This window comes from Phacochoerus africanus, chromosome 7, assembly GCF_016906955.1.
Source record: "Phacochoerus africanus isolate WHEZ1 chromosome 7, ROS_Pafr_v1, whole genome shotgun sequence".
NCBI classification, from domain to species: Eukaryota; Metazoa; Chordata; class Mammalia; order Artiodactyla; family Suidae; genus Phacochoerus; species Phacochoerus africanus.
In genome coordinates, this window is record NC_062550.1 from 77,231,062 (window position 1) to 77,256,374 (window position 25,313).

The window sequence follows — 25,313 nt, forward strand, 5'->3', positions numbered from 1 at the left end:
TCTGGTTTGCTTTCTTATACTACACAGAGCCTTTAAAGTGAATGAAAACAAATTAATACTCTCAAAACTATACACTCTTTTCTAATGTGCAACAGAAATTTACAGTGTACTAAACAACTGTAATTTACCATACTAGCTTTGACGGAAACAAGTTGCTGTTCCTGAAAAAGTATACAATACAAACAGGATTGATGAGCCAAACAAACCTGTTTTATAAATGACAAAACCAGTAAGTATATTTGTGACTCTACATGAAAAAATAATTTTTCAATTGGGTATGGTTAATCTTAGTTACTAATATCAGGAAGTAAGATAAAAAATAATAAAATCCTATCCTTGTTCTCAAAGACCTTCAAGTCAAGCTTAAGAGTTTTATATCAGAAGAAAGAGCAATACAAGCTGAAACTAATATTTGAAGCAAAACTGTATTATACAGATAAAAATTAAATGATCAGGAGTTCCCGTCGTGGCGCAGTGGTTAACGAATCCGACTAGGAACCATGAGGTTGCGGGTTCGGTCCCTGCCCTTGCTCAGTGGGTTAACGATCCGGCGTTGCCGTGAGCTGTGGTGTAGGTTGCAGACGCGGCTCGGATCCAGTGTTGCTGTGGCTCTGGCGTAGGCCGGTGGCTACAGCTCCGATTCAACCCCTAGCCTGGGAACCTCCATATGCCGCGGGAGCGGCCCAAGAAATAGCAACAACAACAACAACAACAAAAAAGACAAAAGACAAAAGACAAAAAAAAAATTAAATGATCACAAAAATACTTAAGAATAATCAGTAATCAGATAAGAGCTAACAAGAGAGGTTACTATGTGATGCTAGGCACTGTTTTAAGTACAGTCCATGAATTAATAAAGTCAATCCTCATAGCAATCTCATTTTTCTACCAAAGCAAGAGAGATAACAGAGATGCTAGCATAAAAGGATTTATCGAAGGGACAGGATTTGGCCTCAACCTTAACATGTAGAAAAGTAGAATGGAAAGAAGGTCATTTCAAGAAAATGGAAAGGCAAAAGCCAAAGCATAAATATGACAAGTATCCAGGAAAAACCAAAAGTTGCAAACTGAAGATACTAAAACTGGATAATTAGGATGGGACTGGATTATGAGAGGCCCTAAGTACTCAGCAAATGGATGAAACTGTATACAAACAGCAAGAGCACAGCACCACTACAGGCTCTTTATGTGCTAAAGGTGGCCTCTTAGAAATGGTAACCTGGTAACAATGCAGAATGAGTTGGAGAGAAATGGGAAACAAGGAATCTGTCCAAGTTTAACATTTACCTACATAAACAGGGTTGGTATTTCACAGCTCACACTGAACCAACTGTGCCACCCTTTACATCAATAAGTCTACCCACTGTGAACAAGAAAGTGATAAATACAATTGCAACATACCCTGAATTATTTCCAAATACACCTTCATAAAATTAAAAGGTACACTGAAACTATGTCAGAAAGAAATGTTAGTCAATTAACATGAAACTATTCTTGCTGTCCAGTACTATGCTGAAAGACTTCGGCTGAATTTAGCATAAGCAGAAATTTTACCTACTTCAATAAAAGCAACATCAAAAATAAAAGAATTAAAATAATTCAACATATGATTTCCTCAAATTGCTTTAAAACTATTACACTATTTACCAGAAGGTAATAAATATATGATTTTTAATACATAGCTATTATATAAATGACATAGTTTAAAAGTAATGTCCCATTTATTCATATGCCCATTAAGAACTAGGTATTTATTACCCATACAGTAAATTCCATGAATCCACATCAAACTTACAAAGAGGAGCTATCCCAAACAACTTCTCTTTGTAACTACATAAACTGCTAAAAAGAAAAAAAATGTAGGAAAAAAATCTCGAGTCTGTGAAAACTAGATTACTTACCAGTAACTTGAGTTATCCTATTGGGTCTTTTCCCTCACAGATCCACCTCTCTTGCCCTTCTGTCCAGCATGAGAGTCTTCCTGATGGGCATCCACCGGAACTGAGGGGGCATGCAGTACAGACGTATATGTAAGAAAGTTGGGGGGAGGGGGTTTGAGAGATGCTAGAGACATGCTTCAGTGTGCTTGCTTACCTTCCTGAAATTGGAAATTTCAACGGTCCCTTGGTCCTCAAGGCATTCACAATAACTTCAAAGAATGTGGATCTGTGGAGATTACCCAATAGGAGAACTCCAGTTACTGGTAAGTGATCCAGCTTTTTCTTCTCTATCAGAATAAGAAGATTGTTTAATTTTATTTGAGATTATTAATACATGTAGAACTACAGGGGAAAGGGTTGTAAATTCATCAAATAAATACACAAACAATGTGCTAACTATAAGGTCAACAGAAAGTTGTGGCATTATCAGCAACACAAACCAGGAAAAGAAAATGATTTGAATGCTTTCATTTAAAAATTTCCACTATACAAACAGCTATATTTTAACATATAAAAATATCAGCTATCAGACTATTCCACATGACTAAAACACCATCATTTTTTCATATTAGTACAAGGATAATTAGCTGACAAAATCTACTATTCCTTAACTAGCCATTGTCATTAACATTGATTCAATCCTAGTGTAAAGCCACCACAGTGGATTAACAATCTGTAAGACTTAAAATAAAAAGCATCAATGCAATTCCCATTCATCTCTCAGTAAGTGTTTAAAGTAGCTATTTGTCACCTGTAACAAACCAACCACGTATACATACATAAATATGCCAGGCCACTGATAAATAATAAAGCTGATTTTAATGTAAATACAAGTACATAATATAGTATTTTTTTATTAACTGTTATACTTTTTAACTTGGACCTGTCATTAAAAAGCAAAAAAAAAAAAATCTATTTCTAACAAAATAAAGATCTCCTCACTAGAACTTTATCTTCAGGCTCACGTGAAGATACCCTTTACCTTTAACACAACACACGTTCATTTTAATGTGCAACAGCAAGAATGTCTTCAAACTCTAGCTCCTATTGAAGGAACGGATATGTGTCAGTAACAGGTTTCCCTTTACCATTATATTGCTATTTAATAATTACTCTTACCCTCAAGAAATGTATGGGTTCATGCTTCCTCATTCTATGGAAAAAATTAAAGATGTATAGCTTTTCTTTTAAGAGTAAACAGCATAAAACGGTATATAAAACATTATTCAAAAAAACCAAATTGAAAATGTAGTTCTAATGAAAATCTTACATTTCAATCTTGTTATGAGGTATTTTTTTTCATAGATTCCCACTTAAGATACAAACTGTCTTAGATAAATTTTATTTTAAAAGGACATAATTTTTTAGTTTTAAAAAATAATGGCAATTAATGCATTAGTTTTTTTTTTTTTTTGGTTTTTTTTGTCTTTTTGCTATTTCTTGGGCCGCTCCCACGGCATATGGAGGTTCCCAGGCTAGGGGTCCAGTCGGAGCTGTAGCCACCGGCCTACGCCAGAGCCACAGCAACTCGGGATCCAAGCTGCGTCTGCAACCTCCACCACAGCTCACGGCAACGCCGGATCGTTAACCCACTGAGCAAGGGCAGGGATAGAACCTGCAACCTCATGGTTCCTAGTTGGATTCGTTAACCACTGCGCCACGACGGGAACTCCAATTAATGCATTAGTTTTTAAATGACCCATTCGTGCAAACATGGGCACTACACAGACCTCGATTTCTAACTGTAATTCAGAGATAAATGCCAAAAAGGTCACCTAGTTAACTTTCCTAACTTCAATTCCCTGAAGAGTGAGCAAGTACATGGCATGAAGGTCCTATGTGTTTGGACTGAAGACACAGGTACAGAAGCATAATCCAAATATTTTATGATATAAGCTAGGGGTCATTAAGAACTAAATAATAATTTCCAATTTGTATTTATAGCAACACTCACAGTCTCCTTTTAGACTCAGATCTTATGAATTTAAAATAAAATCAAGGAGTTCCCATCATGGCTCAGCGGTTAACGAATCCAACTAGGATCGATGAGGATGTGGGTTTGATACCTGGCCTCGCTCAATGGGTTAAGGATCTGGCATTGCCCTGAGCTGTAGTGTAGATAAGATATGCGGCTATGATCTGGCATTGCTGTGGCTGTGATGTAGGCTGGCAGCTGTAGCTCCAATTTGACCCCTAGCCTGGGAACTTGCATATGCCACAGTGCAGCCCTAAAAAGACAAAAATAAATAATTAATTATAATAAGGTGTACTTTAAAAAAATTTTAAGAAAATTAAAATATCTTGAAAATATTTTAAGGTAACCAAAAAAGCCACTTAAGAGACCAGCATTCAAAGCTGTTTGTTGTTGTTATCATGCCATAAGCTCAACTAAGATGGACTTTATCCAGATGACTTGGAACAGAAATTCCAGAAATTAGGCCACTCTATTCAAAACTTTGCGGCCCATCCACAAAAAGGTACTCCTTAGTATCAAGAACCAAATCAAGCATTTCATTAATGAGAATCTACTCTATAAAATCAATCTGAACTTTAAAAAAAATCTACTCGGAAAAAAAAAATGAGTTAGCTAACCTTTACTTCCACAATGTCCACTGGTTTGGACATTACATCTGGGCTGGAAGCAACTTAAATTACAACTAGTTTTGTGATTCCAGATAAACCATTTTCTAATTTCCAATTAAGATTTAATGTATGATATTACAGTTGCAGAAAGTTATACACAGTAAATGCTGGACTTAATATCCTCTAACAGTATAATAAAAATTTAATATTATACGCATATTCACACATACTTAAAAGACATTATTGATGGTTCATAATTATTGGGCGAAGTGTGTTTTGGTTATTTAATTAACCAAAAAATAAGGTCAAAAGTGAATTATAAACTTACTTATTAAATAATGTTATTTAGAGAAACTGTCATCTTTTTTTGCTCCTTGAACAACTCAACAGATAAAAAGACATCTCTTAAAATTTGCTTTCCCTCAGTTTTATCCACTGCTCTGCATGATCTCATAAAGAAACAGAAACAGTACTATTTTCCTAACATAAATTAAACTAAAATCAAGATGTAAAAACAATATTTATCTAAAAATAGAGGTAGGGAGTTCCCATCGTGGCTCAGCAGTAATGAATCAATAAGACTAGTATCCATGAGAATGAGGTTTAATCCCTGGCCTCGTTCTACAGGTTAAGGACCCAGCAGTGCCACGAGCTGTGATGCAGGTTACAGATGCACCTCAGATCTGGCGTTGCTGTGGCTGTGGTGTAGGCCAGTGGCTATATCTCTGATTTGACGCCTAGCCTGGGAACTTCCATATGCTGCGAGTATGGCCCAAAAAAACCAAAAAATAAAAATAGGGGTAATGGTAGAACCTACCTCACATAACAGTTGTGAGGATTAACTAAGTTAATGTGGGTAATGAACTTACAAACAATGCATGGAATCTAATTACATATTAAACTGTAACATAACCATCAGAAATATCATTATTTTCAAATGATTTTATATATCTTTTAAAAAAACTACTAAAAATTCTAGAGTTCCCTTTGTGATTCAGCAGGTTATGAACACAACATAGTGTCCATAACGATGTAGGTTCAATCCCTGGCCTCGCTCAGTGGGTTAAAGATCTGGCGTTGCTGCAAACTGTGCCGTACCTCACAGATGCAACTCAGATCCGTTGTTGCCATGACTGTGGCGTGGGCCTGCAGCTGCAGCATCGATTCAATTCCTAATCCAGGAACTTCCATGTGCCACAGGTGTGGCCATAAAAAGAAAAATAAATAAATAAAAATTCTAAGTTTAGAGATTGGTACAGTTGGCTCTCTGTATCTAGGGGTTCCGCATACACAGATTCAACCAACTGTACATCAAACATAGTTTGAAAAAAATTCCAGAAAGTTTCAAAAAGCAGAATGTCATAGATGCAACTAGAGATTCTCAAACTATGTGAAATAAGTTAGGAAGACAAATACCATATGATATCATTTATGTGTGGAATCTAAAATGTGGCACAAATGAACCTATCTACAGAACAGAAAGATTCATAGACACAGAGAAAAGATTTGTCGTTGCCAAGTGGGGGGGGGGGATAGACTGGGAGTTGGGGTTAGCAGATGCAAGCTACTACGTTTAGAATGGATAAACAATGAGGTCCTACTGTATAGCACAGGGAACTATATCTAGTCTCTTGGGGTAGATTGTGATGGAAGATAATATAAGAAAGGGAATGTGTATGTATATGTGTGTATATATATATATGAATATATGGATAGGTCACTTTGCTGTGCAGCAGAAATTGGCACAGCATTGTAAATCAACTATAATTTAAAAAAATGGGTGAAAAAAGCAGAACATGAATTTCCCATGCTAGCAACTATTTGTATAGCATTTATTTTCTACTAGGTATTATAAGCAATCTAAAGATGATTTAAAGTGTATAGGTTGGAGTTCCCGTCATGGCGCAGTGGTTAACGAATCCGACTAGGAACCATGAGGTTGCGGGTTCGGTCCCTGCCCTTGCTCAGTGGGTTAACGATCCGGCGTTGCCGTGAGCTGTGGTGTAGGTTGCAGACGCGGCTCGGATCCCGTGTTGCTGTGGCTCTGGCGTAGGCCAGTGGCTACAGCTCCGATTCGACCCATAGCCTGGGAACTTCCATATGCCGCGGGAGCGGCCCATGAAATAGCAACAACAACAACAACAACAAAAAAGACAAAAGACAAAAAAAAAGAAAAAAAAAAGAAAGCTACTCAGACTGCTAAAGTTGCCAAACACATTTACACAAATAATTTTCCATGTTCTAATACCTGATTTTTTTATAAGCTAGAATTTTAGAACTGCAACTGCTGACAAATTCTAAAAGGAAAGTATGAGAAAAATAGTATATATTCATGTTATTGAGAAATGTTAGATAGTAAAGATATTAATATTCAAACTGTTCAGAAAAGCTGAAGGGGAGGATGCTAGCAGGTAAGCTCCAGTTCCCTAGAACCCCTGCTCTGGACAGAACAGCTTCCCATTCATCAATTTTATATTCTGGGTTTCCCCTAGAAGCTTCCCTTTCAAGAAAGAATTCTGCAACAACAGTAAAAAGTTTTCAACTTTAAAGGTCAGTGTGATGGGCAGCCTTTAAGATCGTGCACAATGATCCCACCTTCTGGTACACATGCCCTTCTGTAATCTCCTTGCTCTGAGTATGGGGTGGACTTAGCGACTCACCTCTAAGCAACAGAATTTGGCAGAAGTAATAGATGTCACTCCCAAAAATTAGGTTATAAAAAGACTGCAGCTCCCACTTTATAGACTTTCACCTACATACCTTGCTTTGGGGTAAGCAAGCTGTTATGCTGTGAGCAGTGCCAAGAAGGGGCCCACATGTCCAAGAAACTGATGTACCTGGCCAACAGCCAGAGTCCTGAGGCCTGCCAACAGCTGTGTGAATAACTTGGAAGCAAGTGTTCTAAGGCCCACTGACAACCACACCAGTAAGCTTGAACAGGAATCCTCCCTCAGTTGAGCCTGAGAGATCCTGAGCCAGAACCACCTGCTAAACTGCTTCTAAATTCTTGACAAGGAAAAAGAGAAGGAAGAGATGAAGGAAGAAGGAGGGATAATAAATGTTTATTGGTTTCAGCCAGTAAGTTTCGGGGTAATTTATTATACAGCAATATGTAACTAGTACGGAAAGCATTACAAAGAAATGAGAATTAAGCTAAAGTGACAAAGTGAATATCAATTAGCTGCCTAAAAAGGAAATCACAGGAAAATAGCACCTATGAGTTCATGGGTGGGAGCCCATTTCTGATTCTGGTTCTTGCTTTGGGGGTCTAAAAATTCAACCTAAAGCTAAAGCAGATTAATACTCAACTGAATTATACCAACCAACTTCAGCAAACTGATTAATAAATCATATGCCACCCTCCAGACTGTTTCCCTCTTAACATCAAAGAATCTGGACAGAACTGAAGCATTACACGAGTTTCCATTGTGGCTCAGCAGGTTAAGAACCCAACTAGTATCCATGAGGATGGGGGTTTAATCCCTGGCCTCTCTCAGTAGGTTAAGGATATGGCATTGCTGCAAGCTGTAATGCAAGAAGCTGCTGAGATCTGTTGTGGCTGTCGCTGTGACTGGCAGATATAGCTCCAATTCAACCCTGGCCTGCTAACTTCCATATGCCACTGGTTGCTATGTCTACAAGCTACTCTTTTTAAGTGAAATTTTTAAAATAATTTTAAGATATAGTTAGGAGCCTATACTATTACAACCTCAGAATAAAGCACCAATCTAGGGACTGCTAAACAGCATCTCTCACTTCCTACCACCTTCCATACTATGCTAAACACTGACCACTGCTGTGGGTTTTTTTGAAATATCCTTTTATGTTTTAGTCATTTTTCCTAAGAATATCTTAATCACATTAATTGACCTTCAACAATATTTTGATCTTCCTAATTTGACAAATATCCAAGTCCTTAATTAAGCACTACGTTTTATAAACCATATCTTAAAGTGGGATACTTCTGTAGAAAGTTAATATCATCTATTCTTAACAGTTTCAAATTCAAGGAAACATTTTCCTGATACTAGTCCCAAATGTCAGGAGCATTATAAGCTAACTGAAGTCAGTATCAAGTTAAATACACAAAAATAAGAGCTAACAATACTCTGAATGACAACAGTTATGTCAACACAATAAGAAAGTCTGATCTTTACTCCACAATTTCTTTTTCTAAACTTTTCTGACTATAACATTAAGACTAACCTGACCAGACTCTAAGCTCTGCATTAGTTTTCAACTCAATTATTAATAATGATCTCTAAAGCATACATGCATATTTCCAATTTAAAACTGGTTTTATAAAACAATGGCAAATTTTTCTAATATTAATAAATTTTAAATAATAGTCTGAGATCATTAATAATAGTTTCAACCTACTGACTATATTCTAAATAACAACTTTGTTATTCAGGACTCATAAAATCTGAATCATGGATCACATCAAATCCAATATACTCCTCAACGACTATCACTTTACAGACCAAATATACTATAGTTTTATGAAAAGTTCTTGATTTGCTTGGTCTGCTGAAGATAAGGACTTCTTCAAACTACAACTCCTCCACAGTTAACTATGCAATTTTCCAAGAAAGAATCAAAGTTACCGTACTTACCACTTAAAAAATTCTTGATACCAACATGGACCCAATTTTTTAAATTAATTCTATTAATTTCTATAGCTACAATCAGGAGCTACCTGTAAAAGAAGAGGCTTAGTGATAGATTTTACCAGATAATTAGCACACTCTTCCTTGAAAGGGTTAGTAACGTAATTTTACTCATCTACTAACTTCCATTATTAATCTCCTTTATTTAATCTATAGATACAATTCAGAAATATTTTAACTATCATGAAAAGCTTTGTGCAAGCATTATGCAGGAACATACTCTTGTTAAATTTAAAATATATACTTCTGTTCTTTTTACAGCTGCACCCACAGCATATGGATGTTCCCAGGCTCGGGCTTGAATCAGAGCTGCAGCTGCCAGCCTACAACACAGCCACGGCAATGCCAGATCTGAGCAGCATCTGTGATCTACACCACAGCTCACAGCAACACCAGATCCTTAACCCACTGAGCAAGGCCAGGGATCAAACCCACATTCTCATGGATACTAGTCAGGTTTGTAACCATCTGAGCCACAATGAGAATTCAAATACAAATTTAATGTCACACCTGTTATAATAAACACTACAAAGAATGCAAGGTAAAAATTAAGATTCTAATGAAAATAAAAGTCGTTTGCCATGGTCAACCACAGCCCCTCCTTTTGAAAACAATCTCTTCCCTCTATTCTGTAGCATTACATTCTCCTGGGCTTCTTACTCCCTAATTTTTCTTCCTCCTCCATTTCTGTCTTCCTCTTTGTGGGATGCTCTTCTACTACTACCACAAGGAAGTCATGATATTTCTCAAGCTTCTGCCCTAGTTTCTCTTTTCCTTTTTTTTAAAGGGCTGCACCTGAGGCAGATGGAAGTTCCCAAGCTAGGGGTTGAACTGGAGCTGTAGCCTCCAGCCTATGCCACAGCCACAGCAACACCAGATCCAAGCCATGTCTGCAACCTATACCACAGCTCATGGCAATGCTGGATCCTTAACCCACTGAGTGAGGCCAAGGATCTAACCCGTGTCCTCATGGATACTAGTTGGGTTCGTTGCCACTGAGCCACAACAGGAACTCCCTAAACACACTCCACCCAACTCACAGGTTCATGAAATGAAATATGTAAATGTTCCTTTAAATGACAAATGGAGAATAGTTTAAAGCAGCAACAGAATCAAATAAAGAGCCTTTGCAGTTCAGTTAAGCACTGTCAGTACCAATGCAAGACACAATGACAGACACTGGGATTTTTATCAATATTACTTAAAATTATTACCACTACTTTCAACTAAAGACTATGTTAAGTTCCTTACATCATTTATCCCACTTAATCATCACCAAAAAGCCCTATGGTCATATGGTCATAAATGACAAGGTGGGGATTTAAATTAAAATGTGATTCCAGAACCAGACACACTACTTTCAAGGAGATTACAAGTCCAGGGAAGAAGAGATAAGCAAAATTAAGTATCTTCAATACACTGTATAAATACAATCATCACGTTTTGCATAAAATGCTTTAAGAGTAACTGAAAGGGCATTCATTCTGCTCTATAGATAAAGAAATGCTTCTCAACAGAGATGATGCCTTGAGCAAACATAAAGACTAAGAAACTGTAAGGGATGGGAGAGAATGAAGCGGAGGAAGTAATGTAATAAACAAGACACACTGGTCTAAAAAAGGCCAGACCATGCTGTCTGACAATCCAACCCTGAAAACAGACTTAGTCTTTAACTTACTCTTTACTCTTACTATGACAAGTAAGAAAAAAAAAATTTTTAAATGCTGCTTTAAACTATTCATTCCTTAAGTCTATATATACACTGCTTACAGCTATTACACTACTAAAGTACTTTCCAGATGTTAAAACTTTTACTGGTAAGGCCTAAATGTTTATGCGACAGTCCACATCAGGTACGTACACACACACACACACACACACACACACACACACACACACACACACACACACACGGAAGAGAAGAAAGAGGAGAAGAGGGAGGGAGGGAAGAAGGGCGACTGGGTGAAAATATCCCAGAAGCAATTTATGGAAAATTTTTTTTTAATAGAAAACACTTATTCTTATGTTCTGGCTTTGTCAGTCACCCTACTCCAACTAGACCCCAAGCATTTGACAAGAGGAACTGTTAACATCCCTATATGGAAATATTACATTACTGCTCATGTATTTGATTGTTTCAGTTAATACTTTTTGAAGACTTTCTACCAGGCACTGTGCCATGTATTTTGTAAGAATTACCTCATTTAAACCTCACAACAACCTTTGGTTGTTATTATCACTTCTGTTTTACAAATGAAAAAACTGAGCTTCACAGTTAAGTAACTTTCACAAGTTCACACAGCTAGTAAGTGGTGAAACCAATATATAAAACCAAACAGTTGAGCTCCAGAATCCAAACTCTTCACCACTATACTATACAGTTGCAAGCAACTTATAAATACCAACATTCTTTTCTTTTTTTTTTTTGCTTTCCATTATCATCATGAGTAAACATAAAAATTTTAAATATACAGTTGAAAAAAAAAACTAGATATATTTTTCCTATAATGAAATCCTACATAGGTAGAAAATAGCAAGATTACAATTAAAGTGTAAATTACTGAGGGATATTACAGAAAAATACTGTGTGAATCAGAAACATTAAGTTTACAGAAAATTGACAACAAGGGAATATGGAGCATATTTGATAAACACATTCATACAAACAATAATAGTCTTATTAAATTTTATCAAAAAGTTCAATATGATGACATTATGAATTGAACATATTGTTCAACTGTAAACTGAACCACTCATTACTCATCTAATCAATTATTATGGAGCTCTAGGCCTTACAAGCCTTGGTCTTCAAAAAAAGAGAGCATATGCTAAAAAAAAAAAAAAAAAAAAAAGGAGCAAAGTGTATAAGAAGATGAGTGGGGAGTTCCCGTCATGGCGCAGTGGTTAACGAATCCGACTAGGAACCATGAGGTTGCGGATTCGGTCCCTGCCCTTGCTCAGTAGGTTAACGATCCGGTGTTGCCGTGAGCTGTGGTGTAGGTTGCAGACGCGGCTCGGATCCCGCGTTGCTGTGGCTCTGGCGTAGGCCTGTGGCTACAGCTCCGATTCAACCCCTAGCCTGGGAACCTCCACATGCCGCGGGAGGGCCCAAGAAATAGCAACAACAACAACAACAACACAACAGACAAAAAAAGACAAAAAAAAAGAAGAAGATGAGTGGGGGAAAAAAAAGGAGAGAGGAAGAAAAGGCTTTTCATGGGCAAAAGCTTCGAAACTCAGTACTAGCTCTTCCCTTTGAAATGTAAGCCTAAAACGTCCAGCCACAATTAATCTAGCCTGTGCTGAACAGAATCTAAGTATTAGAACGCCAAGTGGATGGAACAGGGCAGTGATTCTCAAAAAAATGCTTTGATAGCAAGATAACATCTAGGAAATACAAATTAAGAGAACTCCTAATAAAATGTATAAGAGCATAGATGATTTGTCTGAAGTGGCACAGGGGAACACAGCCCCCCCACCTTGTTTGTTCTTACTGACAGCCACTGAGACAATTTCAGACCTAAGGGTTCCAAAGAGCACAATTCCAAAGGAAGGTCAGCTCTCTCTACACCAAGAAAGCTGTTATTTGATTCTAACTAACAAACCCATCTCCTCTTTACTCCCTTACTTCCTGCAACTTGCTCTCTCACAGGAGGCTTCCCAAAGCTGGCTTCGAAAAGACTGTTGCAGGAGTAGGAAGGGATGGCTGTGCGTCTCATGTGGGGTTAACCTCTTTCTATCTGGAGAGGTGGTGTGAGGGCATTCCTATCTTCCTCCTTAGACTTTAGTATCCTCAATGAACATGTGCTACTTTTATCATCAGAATGAGACTTACGACCTTAAGGGAAAAAACGGTTCTACTCCCCATACTCAGGTTATTTACATTCGCACTTGAAACTATTACTTTATTCATATTTACATAAAACAGAAAAGATTTTTCTAGTAAAGGAAGAATTGCTGGTGGAGTAAAGAAAATAAAGGAATCAGAGCATTCTAGAAGGTAGGCTAGAAATGAGTATTATCAAGGAGGTTTGGGGCCCTGGGAGACAAAAGATAAATAGCAAAAAAGGATGGGAAAAGATGAAAGACGACCCAAACAACTTTGTCTACTCTGAAAGCCCAACTTCCTCGGCAACGACTTCTCTGGCATTGAGTATCATCTCCTTACTGCTGCTGTAGGTTGATCATCCCTATTATACCCTATAAAGGATGACACTGTGTAAAAGAACCTTGAGCAGACTATAAAATATGAAAAGATGAAGTGATTTAACCCATTTTTAAAACTTTCAGAGGGCTATACAAACTTTTTATCAAACACACGCATTCATATACACAGAGTCAAACTGATTATTAGTTATACTATTAGTTTTTCTAAGTATTTACATCACAAACAAAAGAGGGAAATAACATTTACTGGGGTTTTTCTCCTAAGAAATACTATGGTATCATAGAGGTCAAAATATACAGCACAGTAAGTTTTATTATAAAAGACATAACAATGAAGTTTAACATATTTTAACTTCAAAAATATTAACACAGGGAAAACAACTGATAGTCATTTTGTTCTTCATTCACTATACTGCTAGCCCATATTTTAACCTAAGTTCTCTTATTATTAAAAGCAGCAGGTTCAATGTTAGAAGCTATCAAGATGTACACAGCACTAGATCTAGGTACAAGGAAATTTATAAGAAGAAATCCTTAAGAAGTTACTTGCTAGCAAACTTGGGATGAGGATGTGGTTCTCTGGATGTGGTTTGATCCCCAGCCCTGCTCAGTGGGTTAAGGATCTGGCACTGCCATCAACTGTGGTGTAGGTCACAGACATGCCTTGGATCTGGTGTTGCTGTGGTTGTGGTGTAGGTCAGCAGCTGTAGCTCTTATTTGACCCCTAGCCTGGGAACTTTCATATGCTGTTCCTGAGACTTTGGGAAAAAAAAGAAGAAGAAGAAGAAGAAGAAGAAGTTACTTGCTAGGAAGGTAAGAAAGAGGACTTAGAAATCCAAACATTTGAATCTGGCATTAACCAGCCACTGACCTTAACAGGTCACAGTCTTTCCAGGCCTGTTTGTTTTCTTATTTGTCAAGCTGCTGCTGAGCTAGAGTCAGGAGTTCCAATGAACAGAAAAGATCTCACCCAGGAGATTGCTACCCGTGTGACCTGGCAGTTCTCTTAAGACTGTAGCACAACAAGAATCTTCCAAACTGAACTGAAAATTCCAAACCAACAGGTTTGGAAACAATGGTGGCCTCAATAATTTCAAAAGTTTTAATACCAACATCTCTACCCCATACCTATCAAGTTCATCCCTCTGAAGACTATGTTATCTCTCTACTATTAAGGTTTCAAGAAATAAAAACTAGCTGATCCCAGAAAATGACTAAACACCATGGAAGCTCTTGAAAGGTTCCTTCTAGCTCTAAAAGTCTCCATAATTTGTAAATTTCCATAACAATACTACAGAATGAAATTCCTGACAAAGTTTTTAAACAGATGATTATCAATCACAGATCATATATAACTAAATCTATGGCTAGATGACCATCTCCCTCTCCCCAGTGCAGGGTGCTTTGATGAGCAAATGGAAGAATATAAAGGAAAGTAGTGCTGAACACAATAAAGCACTACAGGAAAGATAAATAAAGATACTGAATTTAATGAATTACTACCCACATAAAAAACCTATAGTAACTAAAAATTAATTTGGTAGCAATAAGTGATATTCTTTCAAAAACATTTAGTGAGCACTTACTTGTGCCGGCTACTATGATAAGGGCTTCTCAGAAATTAACTCATTTAATTTTCTCAATAATGCTTTTTAAAGGAAAAAAATAAAAATAAAAAAACCTGAGCAGTATACTTAAGATCATTGCCAATGCCACCAATGTAACAGCTGAAAAAAGTCATTAAGTTTAATAATGAAGTTCTATTACTAATTATGTTATTCTTGAAAAAGATGGTTTTGGGGATAAGTACTAAATACATACAAATAATCCATACCATCCTATATAAATCTGTCAGAGGCTAGTAATCATCTTAGTCTTCTGAAATCTTACCTCAATTATATAACAATCTTTTCCTAAAAACAGCAATTTCTTTAAAAAAAAATACATATTTATACACATGTACATCATACATATGCAAAGAAAAAAAGGCCCAGCAAAGAAGTGGCAGCTTCATTTGGTTGAAACTTCTTAGGAGAAAGGTAATCAATCAAACTGGAAATTAGTCATGATGTTAAAATATTAAACCATACCTTACCAAAAGTGGTTTACTAATAATGGCCTCAACAGTAACTGATTTCATACTTAACCAGAGCACAGAACTTCTCCAAAACTAAGACTATACTGGAAAGTTAATTTTACATTCTTTCTATTGTATTATCTATCTTCTTTGCTAGCATTCAAACTCTCAGGGGCTAGAACTGGGTCTCACCAAGTCTACAGTCCCAGCATGATTTCTGGCTTATGGCACATGTCCAATAAGCAAGTACATACAGAATTCTAAAATTCTGTTCACTTTCGATCATTTATTTCTGATAATTCACACATGTGAAAAAGAGGGTTCTTTTTCAATGACTTAACATATCAAAATTCCAATTTTTTCAAAGCATATTTTAAAAAAAGGTAATAACTTTTCCTAATACCTATATTCTTCTTTCAATAAACCTTTATTGAACATTTACTATAACCCAGACACTTCGTTAAACATCTTTGAAAAAGGTAACGTTTCTTATTTCTCTTAAGAAACTCACAGCATAACAAGAAAGTAAACACATACATGCAATAGAACTAGAGTATGCTAAATGATAAGAAAGGTAAGCATCACAAATTGACTTTGATGGACTGCTCAGATTCCAGAAAGAGAATACGGCCATCCTCCTCCCTCCTACTGAGAGAGAACGTTCAGCTTCATGAGAAAAAGAAAATCAATTCTGCATTTTTGAGGAAATACTGAAGCTAGCTGGAGATCACAATCAGAGGCACGAACAGAGGACAAAGCAAGGCAATTCTGGGATGGGCCTAGGAGAATGTCCTTGAAGAATAAGCAGCTGACGAGGCAGGCAAAATAACAAATTCTAGACAGATATCAATGACTAATCCCTTCAGTCTGACTCTGGACAAGTAGAAATAGTAAAGGAGCACAAGATGAGGGACGATTCCATTTCTAAAAAATGTTTGCCTAACTTCTATAGTTTTATAGATGTCTGCTAATTTGTACAACTGATTTATCTTCAAAAGTAACATGTTCATAGATACAATGATACTATCTCAATCATAAAGTAAAATCACTTTCATTTTAATTATAATTAAATTCATTCCTCTGATGGAATGGAATGATTTGCACAGTTCTAACAAATACAAAATCTGAATTCAAAACTGTTTTTCAATTAAATACTACAAATCTACCTTTAGTATGTTTTGGGTTTTGATAGGCCCTCAACATCAACTATTTTAACTTAAAATACCATTCAACAGAGAACTTACAATTTAATTAAGGAATAAAATGCATTTCATAACACGCTGTACTCTTTCATGAGTTCACTAGTTTACTTCAGTCAAGAAATACGGGAGTTTTCCATCGTAGCTCAGTGGTTAACGAATCGGACTAGGAACCATGAGGTTGTGGGCTCGATCCCTAGCCTCGCTCAGTGGGTTAAGGATCTGGCGTTGCCATGAGCTGTGGTGTAGGTTGCAGACGCGGCTCGGATCCCACGTTGCTGCAGCTCTGGCGTAGGCCGGTGGCTACAGCTCTGATTAGACCCCTAGCCTGGGAACCTCCATATGGTGCGGGTGCGGCCCTAGAAAAGAAAAAAGAAAAAAAACAAACTAATTTTTGGCTATACCATGTAAATTTCAAAAAAAAAATCTGAATAGCAAGACCTAAGAGGTTGTGAGATAATAAATGTGCATCTTTCCCAAGTTGTACCTTAAAATGCTAAGGTATTCATGTACAATATCATCCTTGAAATAATGTTAAGACATGAAACTTATGTTATATCTCAATAAAGAAATGATAAAGCTAAAAATGTTCTAAAACTGAGAAGAAAGTTGTATTTTCTCCTGCACACTTTCATGCTTTTAAGAATGTGTAACAATAAGAATAAAATATGGTCATAGAAATGACATGTGCTACATTCTGTAAGTATGTTCTATTTAATCTTCAAAATATCCAAATATTGTCATAAAAATATCCTCATGTTTAAATAAAGGCTCATCTTAGTTACTTATCTACTTGTAAAAATTGTGCTTTTAATCAAATAACACATCAAAATATAAAGCAAAATTGTGAAAATAATTTTGAAAGAATTAATATATACCTACAAATAATGAACAAAATAATCTGATAATATTTTTACAAAGTCTCAAAAGTTTTGGGAAAGCAATGCCAGGTGGCAAATAGCAATAGTCAAATTTAAAAGACTATTAATTGACAAAGCGTAAATGCCTACAGAGTTCCAGGTACCTTCCTAGCTTCTAGGGATATCACTGTAATACAGTCTCTGCCCTGAGAGCAGAAGAACATCTAGACAGCTGTAATTATATACATATATACATAGACAGATACATTGATCAATATGTAGAGGTAGTTGCAGGAATGGTTGCAATCCCAGAAGATTTCTTTTAAGAAGAACCATCTGACAGAAATACTTGGGTGCTAAGGCAGCATAAGATTGGTTGGGACACCCAGCAAGAACTGAAGCTGGCAAAGTAATCTAGGCGTAAATTATTATGGCGTTGAATGCCACGCTTAAATGCTCTACCTTTATTCAGTAATCACCGGAAAGGTCTCATTTTTTTTTTTTTTAATAGGGAGGCCAACATAATCACACAGTTTCAAAAAAATACTAAAGATAATGTAAATGGCATTCTGAAGAAGCGATCCATTTATCCAATAACTCAAGAGAGAAATGATATGGGCTTCTAAACTATAGTAACATAAAACGGAAAAAGGACAGATATGAGAGAGAAACCAAAAGACTGGACATGAGGGATAACGATGAGTTAGACTCAAAGTTGAGACAATGATAGTTTCTAGCTTAGGTTCCAGAAAGTTTATGCCCCATACAAAATAAGGAATAGAGAGAAGTCAAGTTTGGGTAGGCAGAAATTGATTTCAGAGATTTAGAAAGAAAACTAGGAAAAAGTGTGGGAGATGTCAAGGAAGGAGAATTTTAATTTATACAAAAGGCTACCAACATCAAATACTGCTGCGATGACACGGAAAGAAGACTGAGATTAGGCCTCTGAGTTTAGGAACTAGGTTACTAGGTTATATCAGAGAGCTCTCACTCAACAAAGGATAAAGGAAAGGGAAAGAATGACTGATAAAGTAAATCTGTTGTATACAGAAACCCAAGCTAGTAAAACTCTAGGTCAGCAGTACATAAACTTTTTGGTATCAGGATCTCTTCATACTCTCAAAAGTTAGAAGAGCTTTTGTTTACCTAGGTCTTATTTATATCAAGGAACAAATTACTATATTGAAAATTAAAATAATTAAATATATATTACTTCATTTAAAAATAAAATAGACCATATTTTAATATAAGCAATAGTTTTATGGGGAAAAAAACCCTATAACAAAGATAATTTTGTGTGAAGAGTGGTACTTGTATATTTTCAATGGTACTCTACTCTCTGGCCTATTAGAAGACATCTGGATTGTCATATCTAGTTCTGCATTCAATTTTTTGCAATGTGCTATTTCATTTCAAGAATATAAAGAAAATATCGACTCTCACAAATATGTAGTGGGACAAGGGAGGAGTATTTTATGGCCTTTTCAGGTATTTGTGGATAATCTTCTTTGATACTACTTCACAGCACAAGAAGTTGTTTCTCAAAAGTTAGCTGCATGTGAAATCTGGAACCACATCAACAAACTTTTCATGATGTATTTGCTTAAAAGCCACTGATTTATTTTATACTTTGAATGGATTATCCATGCAAGGTTTGTAACATTATACATTGGTTACTGGGAAACACTGATTGAATGAGTTATTCAGATCTTCCAATTATTGACAAACTTCATGATAAAATATCAGAAATTACATTTATTGATATAACCATCCGATCTCATCTTTAAATTAATAGGATGCTCTTAAGCTCACTGCAGTGGTAATTACAAGTTTTCAAAAATTCTAATTTTCATCTGAAAGCTCTATTTTTACCATTGGCAACAAATACTATCAATTATTTTCCTTGAAATGACAGACTTATTGTGTTTATTTTTGAGAAAATATCTGCTAAATATCCAAGTATGAATAACCATAGTTTGCCAGGCATTCTTTCAAATAAAAATAATGTTTTATTTTAAAAAGCTAGTTCTGCTTGAAACTCAAAACAATTACAAAAATGCTTTGGATCGAATCAACCAGTCTACTTTGGTATGCAGCAGGAGTGCTCTACTTGTACTTCCCAGTTCATCAGACAGAATATTAAAAAAGACAGGAGACTTTCTAAAATTAGTCATTTTTACTGCTTCATGAAGGATATTCTTAAGTGAGACTGGCATTATTTTTAATGCATGTGCATGGTAGCAAAGATTATGATGAATATAGCAATTTGGTGCCACTGCTTTGATTCAGGCTAAAGAGCCAGCAGTTTAACCCACATCGCCTCTGCACCACAAGTGTCAACACAGTTGAAAAGGCAAATAACATCTTATTATGATTATGAAAATCAACCGGACTTTATACAGACTCCCTGAAAGGGCCTCAGGGACCCTTGGGGTTCATCAGATCACACTTTGAAAACCACTACTGTCCAAACACTAATCACTTCCAAAATTTCTCTGTAAACAACAAATCTATGTGACTACTCTAACCTACAATATAGAGAGAAAAACCAACCAACCGACCTCCTAGAATAAGGAGTCTCTGAACAACTGTGTAGTAGCTGGAAAGGCGCCTCAGGCTAAGGAGGCTCAGAAGTCTGCATTTCTGCAAAATGATTGAGACGGTCCTCATTTTTTTTTCTGACATTCCCACACCAAGAGTCTAGGAGAATCTGTGCCAAACCACCAATTAGAAAATAAAAAGCAGGTATGATAAAACAACAATGACACTGAAAAGATTTTTACTGGATAACTGCCTTAGGGTTACTCAAAATGTGAATTTTATATCATTTACCTCCATTTTATGGAAGCTAAAATAATTCATTCTTTTTACCAACAGTTAGATCCTAATCAACACTGCATTCAATTACACTATTTTTTAATAAGAAAATTTCAACTCTTTAGCTTACACATAAAAGATTTTACTACCTCTTGGTAGAATTTGGTACAGTTCAAAGTGTTTCTGAATTGACAGAAAAAGCCTAAAATGCTACAGAAGAAACAAATACCTATTTTGCTCACCATTTTATGTCCAGTACCTAGCTCAGGCCTCATACAAAATAAATGTTCAATGAACACTGCTGAACGCTAAAGTAGTTGTTAGAATGAGGTAAGAACCTGTTGCCACACTCTTACTCTAACACCTAGTGCTCTTGCTAATACGTGTCATCTTTCTCATCTCTCTATAACTTCCCTGAGAAACCTAAAGGAACTACTAATTTACCCTGAGAAAATAAAACAGTAGCTGTGACACTTGAAATTACACTTGAAAGCCTGGTATTTTATAGGTCCTTAATTTACATCACAGTTCAAAACCAAAACAAACAGCTCTAACATTTTTGTTTTTAAATATCTGCAATCTGAATTAAGCAGTAATTTCCATTTCCATATGAAGAAGTGGCAATACGATACTACCCTGACTCAATTATCATTCACTGATTGTACTACCCTCACATGCACTATGCTAAACATTTTTTCTTCTCTGATGATTCAGAACAATTCTTAAAAGTTTCTTAGGTTGACTTCGATACACTTTTTGGTTTAAAAGAATATGAAATAAAAAGATGAGGGATATTGTGTAGTACCTCTGATAATAATTGTCACCATAACTTTTTCACATTTTTCCTGTCAGTTTGACATTTATCATTGATTATCTCACAAAAACATAATGTGGAAAACTTCTAGTACTTGAACTAATTATCTAGATTCTGGATTTTAAGAAAGATTAATCAAATTTAAATTAAGGCCAGCAAATTCAAAACCCAAATTCAATTGCAGAAATGGCAAACATGCAAAGAATATAGTTTATCAATTTAGGAAGTGAAGCCACGTCAAATCACATTTCATTCTGAAATACTGCTATACATATAATAACATCATTTCATTCCACACAGGTATTCTGCAGAAAAGCATGACCTACCAGGGATACTGCTAAAGGAAAAGATCTTCCATTGTAATATAAAGGATTTGAACTAGATATCCTTTAAACAAAAAAGACTGTCGGAAAGACTTTAAAGGAAAATCATGGACTCCATCTTCTCTGGAGATTTAAAAAGAAAAGATTTTTCAAATATCTGGGATTGGCTTAGACTTGGCCTCACATTTGGCGACTAAGACAGAATCAGTTCAAAGGTCAGTCAGAGCCAAGGGATCCAAGTCCCATCTGTTAGTCATGCAAAAAAATCATAAGCAAAATGCATGCTTCTGCTCTGCAGCTCTCCAGTCCCTGCTTTGGAAATTGTCAACCTTGTTCTTGAAATCACCCTAACTGCTAATTAACATGTCAGCCATGGAGAATTATTTCTTCCAGCTATTGAAACTTGTGCTTCTCAATCAGTCCTTTAATTCTGTTTTTCTAACATTACCAGAGAGGCAAATATTTTGTGGTGCAATCAGTATCTGCCCTATTAACAATGCCCTGTTCCATTGTTCTACCCAAACAGATTCCACTCTAAATTACAGAAACAGCGGGAGAAAAATAACAGATAACAGAGAAATTAGAGCTCTTAGGTTTAACTTAGGGCCAAAATCAAAAGAGAAGAGACAAATTCAGAGAGAGGAAGGAAGAAGCTGAGAGGGTCGTAGTGTCGAACACTTACTTTTAGGAACAGAGTGTCCCTTAGACTTCTGGTGAGTTGCCCAGAGCCTCTTCAGTTTCAATCCAAATGACAATGCTTCTCTGAGTCCTCCTCAAGTAATGTTTCCACCACTAAAAATTGGATCTATAAGAGCTCAGATGTACTGGTAAAAAATGTCAGGGGCCCCCATGTGGGCCTCAAGCCTCTTTTAAACTAGGCCCACTTCTCTGTCCTGGGCCAACTCCCCTGTGCACTATATTCCTTCTTCTTCCAGGTGCCAGGTATTCGGCCTGTTTCTTCTCTTCTGAGCTGCCACCACCTACTCTATTTCTCAGGGTTCCTCTAACCCCAAGACTGGCTGTGGAGTAGGACACCAGCTTCCCCCCTTCCTTGCTGTCCCTGCAAATAAACATATAAGCTCTTCTAGTTTCAGTATTTTTCTAATGGCTATAAGAAAATAGAGAGGGAACAACAAAAAGCAACAATATTGAACCAGAGGTTAAGATTATAATAATTGTCTCCACATTAAACTTCCTGCCTCCAAAAACCAGATTTTCTGAAAATTGCTCATTGAGCATTTAAAAAAGTACAAAGTACTAACATAGATATACAAATATAATCTAGACCAAATCCAACCTTATATAGACATAAAGATGTAAAGATACTCTGCTTTCAAAAATAGTTTAATCACGGGTCCACATTCATTTTAGCAAAATTTTTTTCCTTTTAGCATGTTCTGTTATATTCCCTTGAATTTAATAGATGTTTGAAAGTTTGCCTTTTAAAAGACATCATGAAAATACTCAACATATTTTATCCAATGTAAATGAGAATATACCAAAAGTGAATTGACTTACAAAAAGGTTATGTCAAAAGCAACCAGCTTCACTGAGCAAATCTACAAATTTCAAGTTTTTGACAACTATTTGTCTCTACATTTTAAAAATTTAATAAAATGCTGTAAATGGTGTTTTAAAATCTGGATATCTCATTTTCAGAAATCTAACTTCTACTGAATATATATTAATACTATATAATCCTTTAAAAAACAGTTTATTGTATTAGTATAAGTGTGACAATTTACTTTCTAATTGACTTTAATCAAAAATATGTCATCTAAATACCAGGGTATAAATCACAGTAACTACGTGCTGGCAGATCAAGAATGCCCATGACTTTAAATTTCCTGAATGATTTTCTTTATCCACTTAATTCACTTAAGTGGCTTTTTTTTAAAAAGACTGTTATCATACTGTAAGCTTGCAGTGAAATAAAGGCTGAAAATACGCAAAGATTAATTTTATCTCATTCATATAGTCTAATAAGAGTGCCGTTTAATCAAACAAAATCAAGTCAGATACTTGCAGTAAAAATGTGTCCCTGTGACTGGGCTCACCTCAACTATTTATAAAATGTTAGAGAACTGGGGTAAAGACACTACACAAAACCCTGATCTGACCCTTCCAGACGTTTATATTAAAAAAAAAAAAAAAAGCTTAATCTACTGTGTACTCTATAATCAGATACTTTTTTGAGGAAGGAAATTAAATTACATCTTTTGCTTCTAAAGAGGATTGCATGGTGCTTCTTTGATTCCTACACACTAACACAACAATGCAGCCTACGTTCTTACATCCGGAATGTGTGCTGGGGAAAGGGGGATGCGGCATTACACCCAGCGATACGAATTAAATCATTAAATCGCAGTGGCTAATGCCTCTCTTTAATAATTTATTCTCTCTTGGCAGCAAGAAACGTTACAGCCTCTTCAATTTCCCTTCACCGCAAACGAGCGCTAGGGTCGCGAACAACGTGACCCAGTTCCTATCGCGGACACCACCTCAGTCTCGCCTCCGCCCGACGGGTGGGCGAGTGTCGCGGGAGGGGACGGCAGCCGCAGGGGCGTCCTCGGCGCCGCGACCCCGCCGGCTGGCGGCGCGCAGGGCAGGCGCGGGACTCACCGGGTGGAGGTGCCCTTCCGCACATCGCACATCATGCACTTGAAGGCCTCGGCGCTGTTCCGGAAGGTGCAGACGCTACAGTCCCAGTAACCCTCATCCGAGGACGGCTTCGGCTGCCGCTTCGGCCTGCAGGACACAACCCGGACACGACGCGGCGCGGGGTCACCAGCAGGCCGCGCCCGGGCCCCGCGGACGCGCCCGCCCCGCCCCCCGCCCCAGGCCCGCGACCCCCGCCCCGCCAGCGCCCGGCGCGCCCGCCTCGGGCTCAGAGGGGGAGGGGAGTCAGGAAGGCGAGGGCGCGAGCGCAGCCGCAGCCGCCGCCTCCGCTCGGACACCCCGGCCGGCCTCGCCGGCCTCCGCCATCGCGGCTCCATTGTGGGGCGGCCGGCGCCGGCCCCTCACGCGGCAGCGCTCGCGCAGCAGCGGCGCCGCCCCCGTTCTAGCCCCGTTGCCCCGGCGGCGAGCGAGACGAGTGCCCGAAGCCCGCCGCGAGAGCCCCGTCGCCTGTACAGTCCGGGCCCGGGGGCCCGGGCGCTGTTACCTGGTAGGGCTCTTCTTGTCTCCCATGGCTTGGCCACAAACGCACGCCGAGAGTCGCCGCCGCGGCCGCTCTGTTTGTCAATAAGGAGGATAATAAGCCGGGCGGAAGCGGGCGGGGGAGGAGGGAGGGGGCGGGGAAGGCCGCACCGCTGAGCTCCGGAGCCGCCGCCGGATCCCACGCAGCCTCCAGCTGTCGGGGAAACTCCTGCCTGGGCCACGTGACCCACGCGAGCCAACCAGCGGCCGCGCCGGAGACTTCAAACGCGGCCAGCGCGGCCCAGCACTCCCGGCGAGTTCGCGGGCGGCGGCGTGGGGGTGGCCATCCCAGCCTCCCGCGCCGTCACCGTCTCTCGCCCGGTGCCGCCCGCTCCGTCTCGGCATCCGCGGAGCCCCTCTGGCGGGGGAGGCGCCGTCCTCCCGCGCGAAGCCGGGTCCAAAGTGGGGCCGGCGTTCGGAGGTCAGCCCGGCCCCGGACCAGAGTGCGCGGCCGCCGTCTCCAGGTGGAACCGCTTTCCGGGCCTGAGCGGTCCTTGGCTCCTCAGCTCTAGCCCGAAGGATACCCGGGGGAAGGCGGGAGCCACCCGTCAGCGCCATTGCTAGGTGCCCTAAGCCACTTGCCTGGTTTTGTGCATAGAAATGCTGGCCAAGTAGGGATTGTCTCCTTAATTTGGAGAAAACGAAACCCAGGTTCAAGAGAGGTT

General features: G+C 38.2%; 1 protein-coding gene across 5 annotated transcripts in view; it reads right to left on the bottom strand.

The window, feature by feature from the left end:
• YAF2 (YY1 associated factor 2) overlaps window positions 1-24,735 on the bottom strand; it is a 77,625-nt gene extending 52,890 nt beyond the window's left edge. Inside the window, exons 1-4 of one of the 5 annotated variants that reach the window (XR_007135914.1) lie at window positions 24,614-24,711; window positions 24,073-24,198; window positions 22,133-22,510; window positions 9,135-9,222 (exon numbers count right to left, since the gene is read on the bottom strand). Coding sequence is in view for 4 of the 5 variants with exons in the window: in XM_047787986.1 (XP_047643942.1) it covers window positions 22,309-22,510; window positions 24,073-24,198; window positions 24,614-24,639 (354 nt within the window). In the remaining variant the exon portion in view is untranslated. Of the gene's footprint in view, window positions 1-2,094; window positions 2,228-9,134; window positions 9,223-22,127; window positions 22,511-24,072; window positions 24,199-24,613 lie in introns of those variants that run through there. The other 4 variants (XM_047787983.1, XM_047787984.1, XM_047787986.1 and 1 more) reach the window with 4 other exon arrangements.
• Between the last annotated feature and the right edge of the window lie 578 nt (window positions 24,736-25,313).